Source organism: Dipodomys merriami, unplaced genomic scaffold, assembly GCF_024711535.1.
Source record: "Dipodomys merriami isolate MVZ:Mamm:240054 unplaced genomic scaffold, mDipMer1.0.p SCAF_1, whole genome shotgun sequence".
Classification (NCBI taxonomy): Eukaryota; Metazoa; Chordata; class Mammalia; order Rodentia; family Heteromyidae; genus Dipodomys; species Dipodomys merriami.
In genome coordinates this window covers 143,130,983-143,153,323 of record NW_027202270.1, presented here as the reverse complement: position 1 = coordinate 143,153,323, position 22,341 = coordinate 143,130,983, and the positions used below count along the sequence as shown (strand labels likewise).

General features: G+C 43.7%; 1 protein-coding gene across 1 annotated transcript in view; it reads right to left on the bottom strand.

The window, feature by feature from the left end:
* Window positions 1–13,785, bottom strand: part of Gch1 (GTP cyclohydrolase 1) — a 49,741-nt gene extending 35,956 nt beyond the window's left edge. The window contains exon 1 of the mRNA XM_070033045.1: window positions 13,329–13,785. Within this exon, the coding sequence (XP_069889146.1) occupies window positions 13,329–13,671 (343 nt within the window). The 5' untranslated portion in view covers window positions 13,672–13,785. The remainder of the gene's footprint in view (window positions 1–13,328) is intronic.
* Window positions 13,786–22,341: the final 8,556 nt, after the last annotated feature.

The window sequence follows — 22,341 nt, the reverse complement described above, 5'->3', positions numbered from 1 at the left end:
AACATGTTCATTTGTTTTTGTTTTTGTTTTTGTTTTTGCTTATGTGGTGCTGAGGAATCAAACCCAGGGCCTCAGGCATGCAAGGCAAGCGCTCTACCACTGAGCCACCTTCCCAGCCCGGGCTGAGATACTTTTTTTTTTTTTTTTTTTTTGGGTCTGGTCGTGGGGCCTGAACTCTTGGCCTGGGCACTGTCCCTCAGCTCTTCAGCTCAAGGCTAGCGCTCTACCACTTGAGCCACAGTGCCACTTCCGGCTTTTTTCTTTTTGCTTATGTGGTGCTGAGGAATCGAACTCAGGGCCTCATGCATGCAAGGCAAGCACTCTACCACTGAGCCACCTTCCCAGCCCCAACATGTTCATTTGTATTTAGGTTGTAGGAATATGTGCCACTATACAATTTTGTCTAGGTGGTGCATATATATGTGTCCATTATACTATTTTGTCCATTTTTATGTTTGGAAATTTTATACCACAAAAAATAAGAATGAAGAATTTTAAAGTATGATCCTGAGTATTCCGTCTTACCCAATGAATTTAACAATTGCTTTTCCAGTTGATAGAAAGCCCTTATCAATAGACTGAAATCTCAAGTGCTAGTAAAGCTAGCACTTGGTTATGGCCTGGTAGAAGTGACTGGAGCATTCCAGCAAGGAACAGAGAGAAGTCTAAATAAAGGCTTCATCTAATCAAAGGCCTACAGATTCCAAGCCCACCAACCCTGAAGGTGAAGAATCTTTTCAGAACATCTGCATCATAAGAAAAGATTCCTGTTACTATAGAAACGGTTTCCACTCAGTGGCCATTTCCAGGGAAAACAGCACCCCAGGCACTGAAAGGACCCTGAGGTATTTGCTGTGCCCTCATCTGCTGGAAATCAACCTGCCCACAGCACTGCAAACCCTCTCAAGACCAGCTGTGCTCCCTGAAGACAGAACCAGAGTGACTTGTCTGGGCTCACACACTAGTTAGCAGGGATGCTATGATTAGCTTAGGCTAGGTGCTTTTGGTATTTTGCAAGAGGGACTTTTCTTGATCCACTAAACACCAAATGGATCTTAGAATCAATGAACAGAATTTCTACCACACCAAAGAAGAAGTTCAAGGACTTGCATCTCTCTCTTACAAACCATTTCATCCCTTAAAAAAAAAAAAAATAGCTAGGTGCCTGTAATCCTAGCTACTCTGGAGGCTGAGATCTGAGGATGGTGGTTCAAAAACAGCCCAGGCAGGAAAGTCCATGAGACTCTTATCTCTAACCACCAGAAAACTGAAAGTGATACTGTGGCTCAAGTGGTAGAGCACCTGCCTTGAGCTGAAGAGCTTAAGGACAGTGCCCAAGCCCAGAGTTCACACTCCATGACTGACCAAAATAATAATAATAAAGGGGAAAAAAGACATACTAGCATGAAATTAAAATTAGCATAGGTAGCTATTCCAACAGCCTAAGAACTGAGGATCATGGCTTGGGGCAAAAAAGTACACGCAAACCTATCACCAATCAACTAATATAAAACTGAACTAGAGGCAAGGTTCAAGTGGTAAAGCCCCCGCTGTGAACAAGAAAGGTGAGCAAGTACAATGCACTGAGCTCAAGCCCGGGTACTGTCAGGAAAACAAAACGCAAAAATCCCATGGGCGTTTATGGTGTCAGTCCAACTAGGCGCTCTTAGCTTCCTGCTCCCATAGCTGAAGGCAGATAGTTTCTGAGGGACCATCTGAGTGGCACACCTACTCAGTGCCCATGAAGTCATGACAGCACATGCGAAGGGTGGTGGTGAGTTATAGGTATGATCTACAGCAGTGCTACCTTGAAGTAAACTAAGAGAAAGGCAATGCCTTCACTTAGCAAACAGCCTCTTCTCATTTAACTCCAGCACATAGAGTCCTTCACTGCTGCTAATGGTCATCATACCACAGGTCCGTTAACTATAAAGATAGGTGTTTTAAACTATGTTACTGAGCAATTCTTGTTTGGGATGCTTTCCACTGGCCTCTGTCAGGCCTCTGATTCCTACTTAGAACAAGTAAAAACTAAAACATGTTACCTAAAGTTTACCACACTTCACAGCAAGAATTATGTGCTCCTGGGGAAGCTGAAACATTAGGACTAACAGACCACCAAAGAACTCAACCCACAACTCAGCAACAGCCAATTTCCTCTACTAAACCAGGGTGCTTACCTAAAGAGCTCCAGAGAATTTAAAGTCCAGATAAGTAGAGGAGAGCAGGAAGCTTCCCAAGGTCTCAGTAGAAGGGGAAAATGAGACACACAAGGAACTTCAGAATTACCAATGCACTAAATTGAAATACTGAACTGCTTTATGTGAGGAAATGGTAAGAACGTTGAGGTTTGAGGCCAGCCAAAACATGAGACCCTATCTAACCTAACTAGGGCCTCTTTTCATAGATGGGCTTATAGGCGTTACACTGTACATATGCTGATGGATGAAGGGATCAAGATAAAGAAATGGCAGAATGTGAACTCAAATGACCAACACCATTTTCCATCACATGCCACCATATCTTGTTGGTTGCATTGGAATCTCACTAACTTTTCTGAGTACTATGTGTTGAACTCAGGACCTGGTACTCTCACTTAGATTTTCACTCAGAGCTTGCACTCTGCCACTTGAGCCACATCTACACTTCCAGTGTTTTGCTGGTTAAATGGAGACTCTTAAGGACTCTCCTGGGCTGCCTTTGAACCTCAGTCCTCAAATCTCAGCCTCCTGAGTAGATAGGATTATAGGTGTGAGCCTTTGTTATCTGGCTTATTATTTTTTAATAAATTGTTTTTTCCAGATTCAGCTCAAATCTACTCCATGGTAATGTATACTTTCTAGTCTCTCTGCCAGTAGTACGTATTTTCTTTCTGACCATATGGAATCCCTTTTGGTTCTCCTTCCAGGAACTTGGTGTCTGGTCCCTGCAAGAATGCACCATGGGTTCCCTGAGGGCAAAGACCAGACCAATTAGCCTTGCTTCCCCTTAAACTCAAACTCATGGTACTTCACAGAGTTGGTGTTTGATACACACACACACACACACACACACACACACACACACACACACACACACACCATGTGTGTGTGTCAACATATCAGTCCTAAAGATTTTTTTAAATAAGGAAATATAGCACAATATATATATAAAATCACCAATGGTAAGGAAGCTGAGATTTGAAGATTATGGTTCAAAGCCAGTCTGGGCAGGAAAGTCCATGAGACTCCTATCTCCAATTAACCACCAAAAAGCCAGAAGTAGAGCTGTGGCTCCAGGAGTAGATTGCTAGGCTTGAGCAAAAGAGCCCAGGCCCAGGCCCTGAGTGCAAGCCCCAGAACCAGCACCACTCTTCTCCCCCCCACCCCCCCGCCCAAAAAGAATACGGAATAAGTTACTAAATCAAAGAATGACACAGGTTTTTGTCTAGTTAAATTATGTTACTATGGATGAACCTTGAAAACACTGTGCTCAGTGAAGTAACGCCAGCTTCCTTAGCATTCAATAGACATATTAGCCCATTGAATCCTCACAATAGCCCTGTGGGATAGTGTACATTATAAATATATAACGGAGGCACAGTGAATAACTCACACAGTTGATAGTTTTGAGGTTTTCAAAACCAGGTTATTTGGCTCAAGTCTACAATGTCTTGAGATTTCTTTTCTGAGAGCCTGATTAATCATCCCATACAATATGTGCATCATAATACCACTATATATTCTATAAATATCATTATAATTTTTCATTCTTAAAACTAAGTATTAAAAATAGTTTAAAATAGGTAATAACTACCTAGTTTTTTCTCCTATTTTTGAACACCAGATGTCTTATATCCAGGAGTAAGATATCCACAACTAATAATAAAGCTAGAGAAGAATGAATAGACTATAGAATAGCCAAAGGACTACATCCAATGGGATGGATGCAACATTTTAGACTGGACGTTAGTGGTTTTCCTTTGGAGAAGGGCTGCTCAATGGAAGAGGCATCTTTGGAGCTGAATGCAGAAGGGAGTCCCAGTAGGGTAGCAGAGTATATGCTGTTTCACTGGTTTTCCCTGCACACTCCCTCTCCAGGCCCTGCCCTCCACAGACCCTGGACAGGACAATCCTGCCTCCTTCATGACTTCACAACCACAGAGGATAAGCCCAAGGATGAAAGACTGACAAGATGGATTTTCTCAGAGATTTTTAGAACCAAAGCACTCTAGTTGAAGACATCTTCCTTTCAAAACTGTTCCCCTCCAACTTTTTTTTTTTTTTTTTTTATGGGTTGTGGGGCTTGAACTCTGGGCTTGGGCACTGTCCCTGCGCTCTTCAGCTCAAGGCAAGCACTCTACTGCTTGAGCCACAGAGCCACTTCTGGTTTTCTAGTGGTTTATTGGAGATAAGGGTCTCACAGACTTTCCTGCCCGGGCTGGCTTTGAACCTGGATCCTCAGGTCTTAGCCTCCTGAGTAGCTAGGATTACAGGCATGAGCCATCAGCGCCCAGCTTTCCCTCCAACATTTATACTCTTGGATCTCCTGACTCTGGTGCCTCCCTCTAAGACTGTCCTTGCGTTTTTCTGTCACCCTTTCTAACTAAATGTAAACATCTATAGTTTAGGGCACTCTTCATCTCCATTGAATTCCACCTTTGAAGAATTCAGCTACTCCTTCTCCCATGGTATAACCTTTGTTTTCACTGTATTTGATGTTGGTATAATTTGGGGAGTGGAGAAAAAACAAATTGTTTAAATAGGGATACAGGTTAACCCATTGCAACAATGAAATGTACAAGATGCTATGTCAAAAAACGAACTTTATAATTTGGGCAGGTGAGGTCGGGGGGTGTAGTTGTGGAGATGGGAGGGAAGGGATGATAGGGGAAAAACAAAGGAGGAGGCAACAATGCTTGATAAGAAATGTACTCATTACCTTGCTCATGTAACTGTAACCCCTCTGTACAGTATTTTCACAATAAAAAACATTAAAAAAAAAAAAGAAGATAATAGCCATAAAAAAGAAGATATAGCCAAAAAAAAAAAAAAAAGAATTCAGTTACTTTGTCAGCTTCAACTGTCACAAATTTAAATCTTCAACCTGTCTGGGTACTGGTGGTTCACACCTATAATCCTAGCTACTCAGGAAGCTGAGATCTGAGTAATATTGTTCAAACCTAGCCTAGGCAGAAAATTTAAGCCTTTAAATACTTCAGAACTTATCAAAGACTTACAAGAGCAGCCCAAAGTCCTTTTACACCTTCTTTAAAGAACGCTAGCTCCAGGCACTGGTGGCTCATGCCTGTAATCATAGCTGCTCAGGAGGCTGAGAGTTGAGGATCATGGTTCAAAGCCAGTCCAGGCAGGAAAGTCTATGAGATTCTTATCTTCAATAAAACTATTCAGAAAAAGCCAGAATTAGCACTGTGGCTCAAGTAGTACAGTGCTAGCTTTGAACAAAAGAAGCTCAGGGACAGCACCAAGACCCTGAGTTCAAGCCTTGGTGCCAGCACAAACCAAAACCAAAACCAAAACCAAAAACTCTAGCTAATAACTTAAAAATTAAAGATACATAATTAGTTTGCCTTTCTAATAAATACCAAATTTAGACAACCACTAATAGCTGCAAAAATAAAATAAAATAGGTAAAATACTGGTGGGAAAATCTGTAATTGACAATGTGATTTATTTCTGTGAGGAGGGTTATGGGTAGGAAAGACAAAGCAGACAGACCCGAGGGTTAGGGGAATTACCACTGAGGCTGTACAATGGGGACCCAAAAGCTCTTTATGTATTTTGGGCACATTTGAACCTTTGTACAACAGAGTGAAAACTTGCAATCCTAACATGATGCTAAGTTAAGATTGGTTTATATTATCCCCTAACCTAATTACCATAAACTTGATGGAGAACTTATACCTGACTAGAAAACATTTATATCACCTGGAATGAAGAATTTCTCATATAATCCAATGATTAGACATTGGCCCTCTCCTGGTGAATTTTAATACTGCAGACTGGCTCAAAAATGCTGTACTTAGATGACAAAGGATCTCCTGCAAATGAGTCCTGGGGAGAGGAAGGATGCCAGAATATGAACTTTGTAAAACTGAGTAAAGAAAACAGCAGAAAAATGCAAAAAAAAAAAAAAAAAAGAGGAGATTCTAATAGCTTAATAAAACATTATGGACAAATGAAACATGAAGTCAGAGATCATGATAACTCTCATGATCATCATTTCAACTCCATTATTTTCAGGAAAGTATTTGCAGGAAGTTCTTCTGTTCCTCAGTTTCCTTGTTTATACAACTGCAACATTAGCTGCTCTACAAGGCAGCTGAGAAGATCAAGAAAGATCAAAATGTGACCTAATAGCTACTGAATAATTAGAATATTAGTTATTCAGACCTCACTCAGCTCAAGCTCCCAGCAGATCAAGTTCCTATGCTAAATGCTCTCACTGAGTTGTGATTCTGTCATCACGTTTCTCTTTCCTGTGATTCTCTAATGTCCCTTTCCTCTGAGAAGTTTAAAGTTCCATTAAAGAGAGAAACCATACTCAGCTTTGTTCATTCTGTTTTCAGCATTTAGTACCTAGCACTCAATACTTCTTTTTTGTCTTTTTTTATTTGGGTGGGAGTGGGTCCAGTCGTGGGGCCTGAACTCTGGGCCTGAGCACTGTCCCTCAGCTCTTCAGCTCAAGGCTAGTGCTCTACCACTTGAGTCACAGCACCACTTCTGGCTTTTTTCTTTTTGCTTATGTGGTGCTGAGGAATCAAACCCAGGGCCTCATGCATGCAAAGCAAGCACTTTACCACTGAGCCATGTTCCCAGCCCCCTTCAATACTTCTTTTAAAAAACAAAACTATAGTAAAATTCCCAGTAAGTCTTAGTATTTAGTACTGGAATGAGTCAAATTGTTCCCCCCTCCAAACAAAATTATGTTGACGTACTAAACCTCAAGTACCTTCTAACTTGATCTTACTAGAAACAGTGTGGTAAATGTAATTATTAGTGTAAGGTGGACTAGGGACTTGGTGCTTCATACCTGCAGCAAGCCAGAGAATAGTGGTTCAAAGCCAGTGGGATAGAAATGTCCATGAGACTCTTATCTCCAATTAAATACCAAAAAATCAGTAGTGGAACTATGGCTCAAGTGGTAGAGTACCAGCCTTAAGTGGGAAAAGGCTAAGGTTAGTGCACAGGCACTGAGTTCAAGCCCCAGTACTAGAAAAGAAAAAAAAAAGGATTACTGGGACAGGAGAAATGACTTACAGGTAAGAAACCTTGCCTAGAATGAGCAATGTCCATTTGGAGTATTGATGTTGGCTGGCATTGATACTGCTATGAAAAAAGCTCCTTATTGAATTTTAAGTGCTACTTGTGGTAATCTCTGACAGGACCAAACTAGATGATTTATACAGTCATCAAGCCAGATATTCCCTATCCCTAAGAAACTTAGCTACTTAGGAAGAGATTGGAGGATCATAGTTTGTGGCCAGCCTGGACATAAAGGTTCTTGAGATTCATTTCAACCAACCATTGGGTGCTTCTCGCCCAATGGCTGGGCACAGTGGTGCTCACAAGTAGGAAGATCAAACATAAATCAAGACTCTGCCTTGAAAATAAGCTAGTCAAAAGGGGTTGCAAGCTTTAAATCCTGACTTCAATCCCAGTACTGCCAAAAAACAATGAGTTGCAAAGTTTATTCCTATTTAGAAACAAGCTATGGTAGTCATTGACTTGATGTTTCAAAATAAATTGAAAATTGGGATTGTTCAGATTTTCCCTATCACTCTTCCATATTTTCTACAGATGTAAAGATGTGTCACTGACTCCCAGAAGCCTTCCTTCTCTCTCCCATCCAAGACAAGGACTACTACCACTTCAGATCCATTTCTGCATAGTTTTTCCTGTTCCCTCACTGTCCTCTTTTTAATTATGCATCTAAAAAATAAAAACCAATATGAACCTTTTAAACATGACCCCCCTATTGAGGCTTTCAAAGTTTTGACTGTAACCTTCAAGAAGAAAGGTACTTCTAACACATTTATAAGATTATTTCTTTGTTGCTTTGTATGTCCCTGCCCCACGGTATCACCCCTGCTTTCACTGTATTTGATGTTGGTATAATTTGTGGAGGGGAAGGGAAAAAACAAACCGTTGAACTAGGGATACAGGTGGACCCATTGCAACAATAAGACGTACAAGTCATTATGTTGAAAACGAACTTTACAACTTTGGTGGGGGGAGGAGAGGAGGGTTGGGGGGAGGGGGAGGGTGGGATGGGAAGGGGAAACAAAGGAGGAGGCTACAATGCTTGATAAGAAATGTACTCATTATCTTGCCCATGTAATTGTAACCCCTCTGTACAGTATTTTCACAATTTAAAAAAAGAAGAAAGGTACATATACCCATGAACATGAACACACACACACACATATATACTCACACACAATCCTACATAGAAGTTTCTTAAAACATTCTCACAATGTCTTCACATGTGATAAAGTGATCTAATCCATTCTGCTCCACTTTTTTTTCCCTTTTTCCAGTCCTGGGGCTTGAACTCAGGGCCTGGGCACTGTCCTTAAGCTTCTTTTGCTCAAGGCTAGTACTCTATCACTTGAGCCACAGTGCTACTTCTGGCTTTTTCTGTTTATGTGGTACTGAGGTAAAGTAAGGTAAAGTGTACATTTCTTTTTGAACAATGTCACCCCCTCCTCACTCTCTCCCAGTTTTTCTTTCCCATTCCTATCCACAAATTGTATAGTTAATTTTCCACACAGAGTCTAATGAGTACCACTACTGCGTTTGATCACCCTTTGTCAAAATTCCTATTTCTTACATCACCAAAGAGTTACTACATCATTAATTCACTTGAGCAGCAGTACTGAAACCAATGTGAGACCAGCTGATTCTAAGGTTTAGTTGGTTTAATTAGTAAGATCTGTTCCAGCCACAGGAAAGTAGAGATTAATTAGTAATGTCTGTCATGGCCATACCACAGAAGGGGAAGCCCCTTTCTACTACATATTTGCTTTTCCTCCTTTGGAATCTAAACTAACTTTACAAAGGAGCAATTGAAGCCCAGAGAAGTTAAGCCACTTTCCTAAGGTCATTAAGTGAAGTTAAGGCAGGAAAGAAGACCAAAAACCAGGCCTCTCTCACCAAACCATCATCAGTGGAGTTCCTTGGAAGAAGCAAGCCCAGGAAAACAACACAGGGAGATTTCCTTGGCTAAATCAACAGACCTTCCTCAGTGACATCATATTTCACCAGAGTAAGCAGACAGTGATTCACAATCTAAAGGCTACCAGCCCTATGAAGAAAATTATAGAAATCATCCCAGGCTACATTTCCAAGCACTTAACTTTCTGATGGGCGAGATTCTGTTATGAAGAAGATGGAAAGGAAATGGGGAAGGGTGGGTAGGAAAGGATTAATTTTTGCATGTGCTAAGAATAACCACTTTTTGTTTTTTTGTTTTTTTTTGTCGGTCATGGGGCTTGAACTCTGGGCCTGGGCGCTGTCCCTCAGCTCTTCAGCTCAAGACAAGCGCTCTACCACTTGAGCTACAGAGCCACTTCCGGTTTTCTGGTGGTTTATTGGAGATAGGAGTCTCATGGTCTCTCCTGCCCGGGCTGGCTTTGAACCTCGATCCTCAGATCTCAGCCTCCTGAGTAGCTAGGATTACAGGCATGAGCCACCATGGCCCGGTGCTACTTTTTGTTTTTAATGCTAGTGATCCAGCTCACAGAAATACTTGGTAGGTAGGATACATGGATCCATCTCACTGTGTTTCATGCTAAGGAAGGAAGTACCTAAGAGCTGAGCAGATATGCTGCCTGTGACATTGAAGCTGTCCACCCTGCTCCCTCCATATCCTTTCAGGAGATAAGGAAATAGTGCTTACCTCAAAGTTGAGGATTACACAAGATGATTCACATAAAGCACTTAGTATATTAAACAATTCAGTTAATAGCTATCAATCTTAATCTTAAAGGATCTGCAAACTTTTTGCTATGGTAAAATACCCATAAAAAGACTTCACTGCTGAGTGCCGGTAGCTCACGCCTGTAATCCAAGATACTCAGGAGGCTGAGATCTGAGGATCACCGTTCAAAGCCAGTTCAAGCAGGAAACTCCACGAGACTCCTAACTCCAATAAACCACCAGAAAACCAGAAGTGGCACTGTGGCTCAAGTGGTAGAGCGCTAGCCTTGAGCTGAAGAGCTGAGGGACAGTGCCCAGGCCCAGAGTTCAAGCCCCATGACTAACCAAAAAAAAAAAAAAAAAAAAAAAGACTTCATTTTCACCATTCTGAAGTGTGCAATTGGAAACTTCATATCCATTCCCCATTCCACCCTTTTCCCAGTGGACAGAAACTAATCTTCTTTCTGTCTCTATACCTGTGAACTTCTTATTAATAAATTAACAATTTAAAATGTTTTCTAAGGTGAAATGAGGTCCTTTTGAGTCCCTAGTCCTCTTTAGCTGAATCTTGGCTCATGAGACAAGCTTCTGTTAACCATTTCTCAAATAAACAGGCACATCAGTAAATAATTCTGTGACCAGTGTCAGGGCAAGAAACCCCTCCCCCTTGGGGCAGTGAGACCCATGCTAGGTTATAGAAAGATTATCACTTTCTTGAGCAACACCACAGAGAAAACCACCTTCTGTGTTTGCAGGAGGCAGACAGATTGATCAAAGCCCCAGTAAGATCCTTTCTGTTGGGTGCCAGTGCTTCACATTTGTAATCCAAGCTACTCAGGAAGCTGGGATCTGACACCCGAGGTTTGAAACCAGGAAAATCTGAGACTCTTATCTCCAATTGACTACCAAACGGCCAGAAATGGAGCTATGGCTCAAGTGGTACAGCGATAACTTTGAGTAAGAACCTAAAGGACAAGCCGGGCGCTGGTGGCTCACGCCTGTAATCCTAGCTACTCAGGAGGCTGAGATCTGAGGATCGCGGTTCAAAGCCAGCCCGGGCAGGAGAGACTGTGAGACTCCTATCTCCAATAAACCACCAGAAAACCAGAAGTGGCGCTGTAGCTCAAGTGGTAGAGCGCTCGCCTTGAGCTGAAGAGCTGAGGGACAACGCCCAGGCCCAGAGTTCAAGCCTCACGACCGACCAAAAAAAAAAAAAAAAAAAAAAGAACCTAAAGGACAATGCCCAGGTCCTGAATTCAAACCCCAGTACCTGCACTAAAAAGAAAAAAAAATCCTTCCTCAGAACATCCTGAAACAGTACACTAACCAACTTTCCCCAAAGTTGAACTCCCAGAAAACCAAATGGTTGTTCTTCAGTCTTTGCATCTTGAAATTGATTTCTGAGACCCTCCTCCCCAAACTTTGCCATCCAGGAGTAAAAACCAACAGAACCCAAAACAAAATGAGAGGTCCATATCTTGGCTTTAGATGTGGTAGTATCATTTCCTTTGGGGACCCCACCCTTCCCACACTCTAATTTCCCACCCTTCCTTGGGGGTGGGGAAAACTGGGCAGAAATGACTTTATTCTTTTCAGGATGTGTTCTGAGTTGCTCCACATTCTTTCAGGGAAATGACAGGGACAGGCTGGGGAGGCAGCTTTCAAAGCAGCATTGTTTTTCTAGGAGAAAGCAGTAGGTTTCTTCTTCAGCCAAAGAAAGAAAGGTCACCCAGGTGCACAATTTAGGAAGAAGAAGAAGAAGAAGAAGAAGAAGAAGAAGAAGAAGAAGAAGAAGAAGAAGAAGAAGAAGAAGAAGAAGAAGAGGAGGAGGAGGAGGAGGAGGAGGAGGAGGAGGAGGAGGAGGAGGAGGAGGAGGAGGAGGAGGAGGAGGAGGAGGAGGAGGAGGAGGAGGAGGAGGAGGAGGAGGAGGAGGAGGAGGAGGAGGAGGAGGAAGAAGAAGAAGAAGAAGAAGAGGAGGAGGAGGAGGAGGAGGAGGAAGAGGAGGAAGAAGAAGAAGAGGAAGAAGAATTAGAATAATAATAAGAAGAGGAAGAAGAGGAGGAAGAAGAAGAAGAAGAAGAAGAAGAGGAGGAGGAGGAGGAGGAGGAGGAGGAGGAGGAGGAGGAGGAGGAGGAGGAGGAGGAGGAGGAGGAGGAGGAGGAGGAGGAGGAAGAAGGAGAAGAGGAAGAAGAGGAAGAAGAAGAAGAGGAAGAAGAGGAAGAAGCTGTTGCCAGGAGCTGGTGGCTCACTCCTGTAATCCTAATTACTCAGAGGCTGAGATCTGAGGATTGTGGTTCAAAGCCAGCCTAGACAAGAAAAGTCTATGAGACAGTGGTAGAGCACTAGCCTTGAGCATAAAAACTCAGGGACAGAACCCAGACCCTGACTTCAAGCCCCATGACAGACAATAATAATAACACCAACAACCTACACTACTCAGACAAGCAGGCATTTTTCCACTTCCCCTTCACACCACCACCCGCACGGCCGGCCGACCTGCTAAGTGAGAAAGCCCAATACGCTGGCTGCCCCCAGCACTAGGTCAATCCTGAAGATTTGAGGGAAGGGAGGCGGAGGGCAGGAATCCCAGGCCCGCCCAACATGCCTCCTGGACTCCACTCCCGATGCAGTGGCGGGGAGTCGCTTTATTTCCTTGGAGAAAGGAAGAGGAAGGTGGTTTTTAGGAGGCAAACTAGCCCAAGAAACCCCACACCTCAAACTCCACGGAAGCCCAGGCCCGGAATGGTGCCAAATTTGGGGGAAGTTCCTAGCCAGAGTTAACCAGGTGGATTAAAAAAGAATGACAACTCTCCCCAGGATCCCAGCCCCGTGGCAGATCAAGAGTACCCGTCCCCGACCAGGTGGCTTAGGACAGGCTGGGCTTCACCAACACACACCTCCCACACACCTAGGTCTGTAAAAGAAATCAGGGGATCTCCGAAAAACCCACCGACCCAGAAACTGGCACTCCAACAGGTGCTCACGTATGGACGGCCAAGGTGGGTCCCGGAAGCGCTCGGGCGAACGGGATCCCAGATGCCCACCTGGAGGGACGGGACAGGGTGATTCCACCCATGCGACCCCATCCTCTAGAGGAGATGGCACGTGCCTAGAGCGAGAAGGGGGGCACCCCCCCACACACACACACCAAGATAGAAAAGCTGCTGCGGCTGATCTCCGGGTGGGGAGGCGGCTGCCCCCCACCCCCACCCCACGGGCGCCCGCAGCGCGCGCCGCCACCTCGGACCTTGCCTGGGCCCGGCGCGGGCCAGGGCCGAGGGCGGGGTTCGCAAGGTGACAGCATTCGATCCCGCGGCCAAAAGTGAAGCAACTCGGGAAAACTTCCTGGAGCGCCCCGCCCCGCGCTCCCCGCCGCCGCCTCCCCTTCCCCGGCGCCCGCGCACCCACCGGAGATGGTCTCTTGGTAGCCCTTGGTGAAGAACTGCATGGCGGTGGCCGCCCTCCAGGGCGTCTTGAGCAGCCCCTGCCGCTGGGGGTCCTCGCCCAGCGAGCGCAGGATGGACGAGTAGGCGGCCGCCAGGCCGGGGAGGTTCAGCTCGTTATCCTCCTCGCTGCGGGGCCGCTCCCTCTTCCAGTCGTCGGCCGGCTGGGGACTCTTGGTGGCGGGGATCCGCGGGGAGCTCTCGGCCGGCGGCCGGCTGGACCCAGGCCGCGACGGCTCCCGCTCCCGGAACCCATTGGTGCACCTGGTGCCCCGCGGCTTCTCTTGCGGTACCGGGCCCTTCTCCATGGACCTCGAGCTGCACTTCGCGAGACACCCAGGGGCGTTCCAAGGCCTGCGGCTGAATCTGGCTGGCGATACCGCGGGCGACAGAGACCTACGGCCCGAGTCCTCTAGGGTAGGCAGCCCAGCCGCCGGGACGCGCCAAGCAGCCGCCAGCCGGCGAGCCTGGGAGCGCTGCCTACTTATAGGCGCGCGGAGCCGCGGGCGCCGCGGGTGTTCTTATTGGTCAGAGCCTTTTGCGTCACTGGCCCTCGCTCCGCCCCCTGGCCCCGCCCTCGGCGGTGGCCCCTAAACTCTGGCCTTGGCTGAAGACCTGCGGGCTCAGCTTATTGTGAGATGCACCGAGTTAAACAGATAAAAACAACAAAAATAAAAGAGGAAGGCATCTGGGGCCTGGAACCGCACTTCTCTTACTGTAAATGAAGTGCCTGATCCCAAGCCACGTGAAAGATGGGCAAACAGATGACCTTTGCTGGAGAAGGGACCCTGTAAAGCCCTGATAAGATAATCAGTCAAAGCCGGGCTGACTTTGAATGGCAGTTCTCAGATCTCAGCCACCTGAGTAGCTAGGACTCCAGGTGAGTTCCTGGGTTTTAAAAGCAGGAGAAGTGGGGCGCTGGTGGCTCACGCCTAGCTACTCTCGAGGCTGAGATCACAGTTCAAAACTAGCCGGAAAGTCTGTGAGACGCATATGGTAGAGAGCTAGTCTTGAACAAAAGAAGCTCAGGGACAGCACCCAGCCCCTGAGTTCAAGTCCCAGGACTGGCACACACACACACACACACACACACACACACACACACACACACACACACACACACTCACACACACACCCTGGGTTCGATTCCTCAGCACCACATAAGCAGAAAGATAAAAGAACCTGATACCATAGGGAGTCATTTGGCCATTGTCTGGCCTGTGTCACATTAAGCAACCCTAATGTGTAGGATAGTATTTGTTAATACATGTGGGCCTGACTCCCTAGTTAACCGCTTGTGACCTTTGTCTTTAACAAAAAGCTGGTAAAGAATGTTTTCTTTCATTATTGGTGGTCACAAGAATATCTGGGGGCAGCTACTACTCCCTCCATATAAGGAGCTGCATGGGAGAAAACTAATATGACAAGAATAGTCAAGGAAATAATGATCCTTGTTCTTCAGATTTGGAAAACTGAGAAACTAATCCCTTGTCTCCTGATGAGGGATTAGGATTGATGTATGTCTTTGGGCCACAAACCTCCACAGGTAAGCACAAAAGAGCCCCAGTTTGTGACCACTCCGCTACTACATAAACCACCTCTAGATCAGCTTCCAGGAAAGATGGTTCTTTAGGGAAATAATCCCTTATACCTTACATCAGCCAGTTTATTTCTCTACTACTCCTTGCCTTTCCTCTCCACTAAAGCAAGCAGAGTCTTTTACATGCTGATGTTTGTGCTGGCCAGAACTTTGACCCTAGAAAAGCTGATTCACAAGGAACCAACTTTGGGTTTTGTGGAAATTCAGGATTCAATCAATTTAAAGTGACGTGTGACATTCCCTTCTCCAGGAGTTAGTACAAATTGTACAACTATACTCAATTAGTGATACTCTTTTGTTTTCTCTGAGATTACAAAAAATAGGCATTTTTGCTCACTTGAGGGATCATGTAATAGTTCTAAATGTGTTTTTAAATGTGTAGCAAATTAATATTATATTATATGTCAGAGGGTTCTGACATAAACAAGTAGTAATAGGCTTAAGATCAAACAAGCCAGGGAAGAAAGAAGCTCCTGGAATTATTCTAAACTAGTAAAGCAGCTCTGTCATTGTAATTTGTAATTCATATTTATTGGATATCTGCTCCATGCATAACTCTGTTTTAAACATTCAGGAAAGAAATATGAACATTATCTGGCAGCATAGTCCCCACAAGTCTAAAACAAAAGAAATTAGCTGAGTTAGGGGGATGGCTCAAGTGGTAGGGCACTGGGCTAGCATGTGGAAGATCTGGAGTTCAATCCTGAGTACAACTGAAACAAATTTCATACAAAAAAGAAATATAGAGTACCTACCTATGTTCAAAGCCTGTTTTTTGTTGTTGTTGTTGTTTTTGGTCTCAAACCAGATTCAAACTCAGTATATGATGCTTGCTTTTACTCATTGGCTGTTACTCTACCACGTGAGCCAAGCCTCCTCCAATCCCTGGTATTAATTCTCAGCACCAATATATATGAAGCATATTAATGTCAATGTGTTTTTTATTTTTATTTTTATTTTTTTTTTGTCGGTCGTGGGGCTTGAACTCTGGGCCTGGGCGCTGTCCCTCAGCTCTTCAGCTCAAGGCGAGCGCTCTACCACTTGAGCTACAGCGCCACTTCCGGTTTTCTGGTGGTTTATTGGAGATAGGAGTTTCATGGTCTTTCTTGCCCTGGCTGGCTTTGAACCGCGATCCTCAGATCTCAGCCTCCTGAGTAGCTAGGATTATAGGCGTGAGCCACCAGCGCCCGTCAATGTGTTTTTTAAAAGTTAATTAAATGAATATGCACATGAGATACAAAATTACATACATTAATATAAGTATTCTTTTGCAAGGTTCTGTGCCACTTTCCTAATATTTGTTATTTTCCTCCATTGACAAGACCTATAATACTCTTTCATCTAATTGTTCTGACCAAGTGGTTCACTGATCAGAATTAACCATCGGTCTCAAACTGTTACAAGCATAGCTGGAAACAACATTCAAGGTATGGCTTTGTACATTTAGCAAATGAAAATAAAGATAGCAAGGGAGATACTTTTAAAATGAAGAAATCAAGGGCAAGTAATGGTATTTGGAGACAGAGATCAGTTGGATTTGTTGGCCTCTCAGTCAACAAGCCAGATACGGAGGTTCATGCCTATGATCTGAGCTACATAGGAGGTATGGCTAGGAGAATCATGACCAAAGCTGGCCACAGGAAAAACAGATGACCCTCTCTGAAAAATAACTGAAGCAAAAGGGCTGAGAATGTGGCTCTAGTGGTAAAATGCATGTGAGGCCTTGAGTTTAAACTCTAGCTTTACCAAAAACAAAACAATAAAAATAAAAATGAAGGAGCTGAGTACCAGTAGCTTATGTTTGTAATCCTAGCTACTCAAGAGGCTGAGATCTGAGGACCAGGATTCAAAGACAGCCCAGGCAGGAAAGTCTGTGAGACTCTTATCTCCAATTAACTACCAAAAAGCCAGAAGTGAAGCTGTGGCTCAAGTGGTAGAGTGCTAGCTTTGAATTAAAAAGCTCATGGAGGGGCTGGGAAGGTGGCTCAGTGGTACAGCGCTTGCCTTGCATGCATGAGGCCCTGGGTTCGATTCTTCAGCACCACATAAGCAGGAAAAAAAAGCCAGAAGTGGTGCTGTGGCTCAAGTGGTAGAGCGCTAGCCTTGAGCTGAAGAGCTGAGGAACAACGCTCAGGCCCAGAGTTCAGGCCCCACGACTGTACCCAAAAAAAAAAAAATAATAAAATAAAATAAAAAGCTCATGGACAATGCCCAGGCCTTGAGTTCAAGCTCCAGAACCAGCACTCATGCTCACACGCAAACACACACACAAACACACATACACACATTTTGTTGGTTTTTTTTTTTGGTCGGTTGTGGGGTTTGAACTCTGGGCCTGGGTGCTGTCCCTCAGTTCTTCAGCTCAAGGCGAGCACTCTACCACTTGAGCGACAGCGCCACTTCCAGTTTTCTGGTGGTTTATTGGAGATAGGAGTCTCACGGTCTCTCCTGCCTGGGCTGGCTTTGAACCGCGATCCTCAGATCTCAGCCTCCTGAGTAGCTAGGATTACAGGTGTGAGCCACCAGCGCCCGGCTACATACACACATTTTGTAGCAACATTGTTGCCTTCCTTTAAAAACCATTTGTTTGAGCCAGGTACCAATAGCTCACACCTGTAATCCTAGCTACTCAGGAGGTGGAAATCTGAGAACTGCAGTTCAAAGCCAGCCCAGGCAGGAAAGTCTGTGAGATTCTTATTTCCAATTAACCACCAGAAAATCAGAAGTGATGCTGTGGCTCAAAGTAGTAGCATTAGCCTTAAGCGAAAAAGCTCAGGGACAGCACCCAGACCCTGATTTCAAGCCTCATGACCAACAACAACAAAAAGAAAATGTTTCTTGGGCTGGGAAGGTAGCTCAGTGGTAGAGTGCTTGCCTTGCATGCATGAGGCCCTGGGTTCGATTCCTCAGTACCACATAAGCAGAAAAAGCTGGAAGTGGCATTGTGGCTCAGGTAGTAAAGCACTAGCCCAGGGATAGTGCCCAGGCCCAGATTCAGGCCCCACAACTGACAAAAAGAAAAGAAAAGAAAAGAGAACATATGCTTACTCCTCAAAGAAAGTTTCTAATAAAACTTTTTCTCTGAAAATGAACTTTTTGTTTCAAATGCTTTTTTATTTTAATATTATTGTCAATGTGATGTACAGGGTGGTTACAGTTACATAAGTAAGGCAGTGAGTACATTTCTTGTCTAACTTGTTACCCCCTCACTCATTTTTCTCCCTCTTTCCCTCCCCCTTAGCCCCTCCCCAAGTTGTACAGATGATTTCTGACATATTGTCTGGTGAGTATTGCTGTTGCATTGGTTCTTCCTTGTCCTTTACTTTCCATTTTGTTGTTCCCCTTCCCTTCCCTAATCCAGATAAACATATATACAATACCCAAGGTACCAACATCAAATACAGTGACAACAGGGGATAAAACATATGGGGAAAAACACAAAAGAAAAAATAAATCATTTAGTACATTAAAAACAACAACAACAAAGACAAACCTCTTGTGACCATCCATGTCTTGGAGTCTATTTGCTTTTATTGTCAATTCCCACTATAATCTCTAGATTCCTGCTATATATTTACTTGGAAAATGAAGGCAATGGAACCAAGGTAAACCTAAATAAACCCTTTACTTCACTTGTTTTTAGTCATTTGTTCTTATCATCAATTTTAGAGATGGTGTAGCTAAGCAAAATACTGCCATTATCATTACTATAGATAATATCTGCTTTGATTTCAACATTCCCACTGGCTCATATGTGGAGCATTTGGTCCCTAGCTTCTGAAGCTACTTAGAAAGATGATGGAAACTTTGGGGGGTAGGTCCTACCTGGAGAAAGTAAATCACCTTTGAAGGTGATATCTGATCCCCAGGCCCTTCCTAGACTTCTGCTTCCTGTCCACCATGAGGTGAAGAAGCTCTACCACACATTCCTGCCACCATGATGTTCTAACAAGACCATAGGATCACGTGACCATGAACTGAACCCTCTGAAAAAATAAATCACTCTGTCTTTAAATTGTTCTCTCAGGTATTTTGGATGCAGCAATGAAAAGTCTGAAATGCAGTATTGCAAACTCTGAAGTATGAGTTACAATGGTAATAATTGCCTAAAGTTGCTACTTAGAGGTAGCTCAAACTGGCAAAAACCACCAACACCCACCCCCTCCCCCCGGCCTGTATGAGTGTGTAGAAAGTGACATTTGACATCAGAGTACCCAAACCTCCACCATCAGAGTACTTATTAACCATTTGCCAAATATACATTTTATGAAAAGCTGTGAAGTTTGATTACATACATGAAGACCACCAATGATTCACTTCTCCTCATCTCCAATCACTTCACTCTCACCTCAGACCACCTTGTTTCCTTATCCCAAAATGCTCCTAAACCTAATCTTTATCCAAATGAATTTGGGATTTAAACCTCCTCACCTTTGATATTCATGAGTAAGCTCTTTTGCCAAACATATTATTTTAGTTATTGGCATATTATTAAAGGGTAAAACAGGCCTCATTTGGCAACAGCAAATGCCCACACGTAATATAAGGAAGCTTTCAAGTCATCAACATTACATAAACAGTTTAATAGCAAAATATAGACAGTTGGCAGAGTTGCTTATAAGTAGATACAAGAGAAAAAAGGAGGAATAAAGTTAATTCCACATAATTGATGAGCACAAAACACCATGGGCACTTGCATCTAGAAATTGTAACAACATCAATATTTCTAACCCAGTAGGCGACCCATTTTCAGCTTGCACTAGTCTGGGAGTTTCCTTCCCCCACAAAGACAAGAAAATTGTTTTGTAATTCTCTCATTTTCTAGGGTAGTGGCAGAACAAAGAGGCAGATGAGAGAGATATAAGCCATGAAAGGCCAATTGCCACCAGGGCCATCAAAATTTACACAGTCACATCTATCTGTCACACAGATAAACTAACATTTGGCAGCTGGTGGCAGAAATTTGTTTAGGTGAACTTAATGGAGATTGTATATTAGAGATTCAGTGTGGAGGAGATTCTAGACATAGGTAGAGAAACACACAGGTATTGTCCAAGAATCCTCAGCTCCCAGGAGCAGGACTAGGGAGTCTTAAGTGTTGGGAGAGAGCAAGGAAAGAGGTGACATTGTCCAAGAAGAAATGTACCCTTTAGCAAACTTATGTAACTGTAACCCCTCTGTACATCACCTTTCTAATAACAATAAAAAAATTCGTTTAAGCCGGGCGCTGGTGGCTCACGCCTGTAATCCTAGCTACCCAGGAGGCTGAGATCTGAGGATCGCGGTTCAAAGCCAGCCCGGGCAGGAAAGACCGTGAGACTCCTATCTCCAATAAACCACCAGAAAACAGAAGTGGCACTGTAGCTCAAGTGGTAGAGCGCTTGCCTTGAGCTGAAGAGCTGAGGGACAGCGCCCAGGCCCAGAGTTCAAGCCCCATGACCAACAACAACAACAACAAAAAATTCGTTTAATCCTAAGTGTCTTTGTAAATCCACCAAGAAGAGGGAGAAGCAAGATGAAACTTTGTTCTCTTCTAACTAGGAAGGAGTAAAGCACCTTTTGGAGGGAAAGTAGGAGAACACGTGAAGGGAAAGTTCAAGGGCTTAAGGAAACCATTAAGGCCTTTCACAGAGGAAGTGTACACTTAAACCAAACTCTTGCTGGTCCTTGTAGGGCATCTTTGATAATATCTCAGAAGAATGAGCAGAAAGGGATCTAATGATGAAGAGAAGAACTTACACAGATTGAATCTGTTCCAATCTTAACAATCACACATAGAACAAAGGATGTAGACACAAGCCCCTCAAATCCCAAACTACAGCAAAGGCAAGGGATTCTTGACATCCCATTAGGGATGTTCAAACTGTTGATATAGGCTGCATGAAGGCAAAGAAGGCAACCGAGGAGAAAACGAAACTCATGTAACAGAAAAAAAAGTTCTCACAAGTGGTTTTTGATACAGAGCAAGACAAAAGCCAAAATAATAAAATATTAGGACTGAAAAGAACATCAGATTGAAGGTGATTCATTGAGCACCATCCTTATTATGAAATGCATTATTAAAAAGTGAATGAAGTAGACGTTGTTGAAAGTTTAGTTATTGACATGAGGAAAAGCATGATAATAAAACTGCAGGACAAAGATGATATGGAAGCTACTTGAAAATGGGTGTGGTGTGCATGCCTGTAATCCCAGCAATCAAGAGGCAAGATGATTGCAAGATTAAGGCAAGAAGATTGCAAGATTAAGGCAAGGCTGGGCTACACAATGAGGCACTGTCTCAAAAACAAAGCAAACAGTAAAATGGGAAGAAACACCCACAGAATAAGAGAAAACACTTGTAAATCATATTTTTGAAAAGCGACTATAATTCAGAACATAGGAAGATTTTTTTACAGGGGCTGGCTCAGTGGTAGAGCATAGGCCTTGTAAGTGAACGGCCTTGCTTAACTCCTCAGTACAGCATAAGTAAAGAAACACTTTTGCAACTCAATAATAAAAAGACTGACAACCAATTTTTTTTGGAAAAAGATTTAGATTAATGTTTCTGGCCCACAAGCACATGATAAATGTTCAACATCATTAGCCATGAGGAAAGCTCAAGTCAAAACCCCAGTGAAAAGTATTTGATATCCATTAGTACAGTTACATTCAAAACGGCCTAAGGAGGGTTGATGAGGAAGTGAAGAAGTTAGTATTCACTGTGGAAACTAGAATATACTTCTGGTGGAATATGCAATATTCGATACCTTTAGAAGCAGTTTAGTAAAAGCTGGACATCAGTGACATGTCTGTACTACTAGATGCTCTAGAGGCTGAGATAATAGGATTATAGTTCAAAGCAACCCCAGGCAGAAAGGCCTACAAGACTCCATCTCCAATTAACCAGCAAAATGCTGGGCTAGAGGCATGAGTCAAGTGGTAGAGTCTAGCCATGAGCAAGGAAGCCATATGAGATCATTTAAGACCCTGAGTTCAAGCCATGGGTGCACACACACACTCAAGTGGTTCAAAGCCAGCCGAGGCAGAAAAGTCTGAGGGACTCTTATCTCTAACCAGCAAAAAGCCAGAAGCAGAGGTTGTAAAATGGCTCCAGTGCTGAAATGCCAGACAAGTGAAAAACACAAGCAAGATTTCAAGTTCTGGAATTCAAACACCAGTGCCAATACAAAAATAACAAAATAAAAACAAAACCAGAACTACCATATACTCCAGCAACTCTACTCTTGAGCATACCTGGAGGAATGTAAGTCTAGCTATAATAGAGTCACTTACTAATGCGTTTTCATCCCTCGCTATTCATAATAGCCAAGCTGTAGAAACAGCTCAGATACCTTCCGATGGATGGAAAAAGAAAATGTGATGCATACACACAATG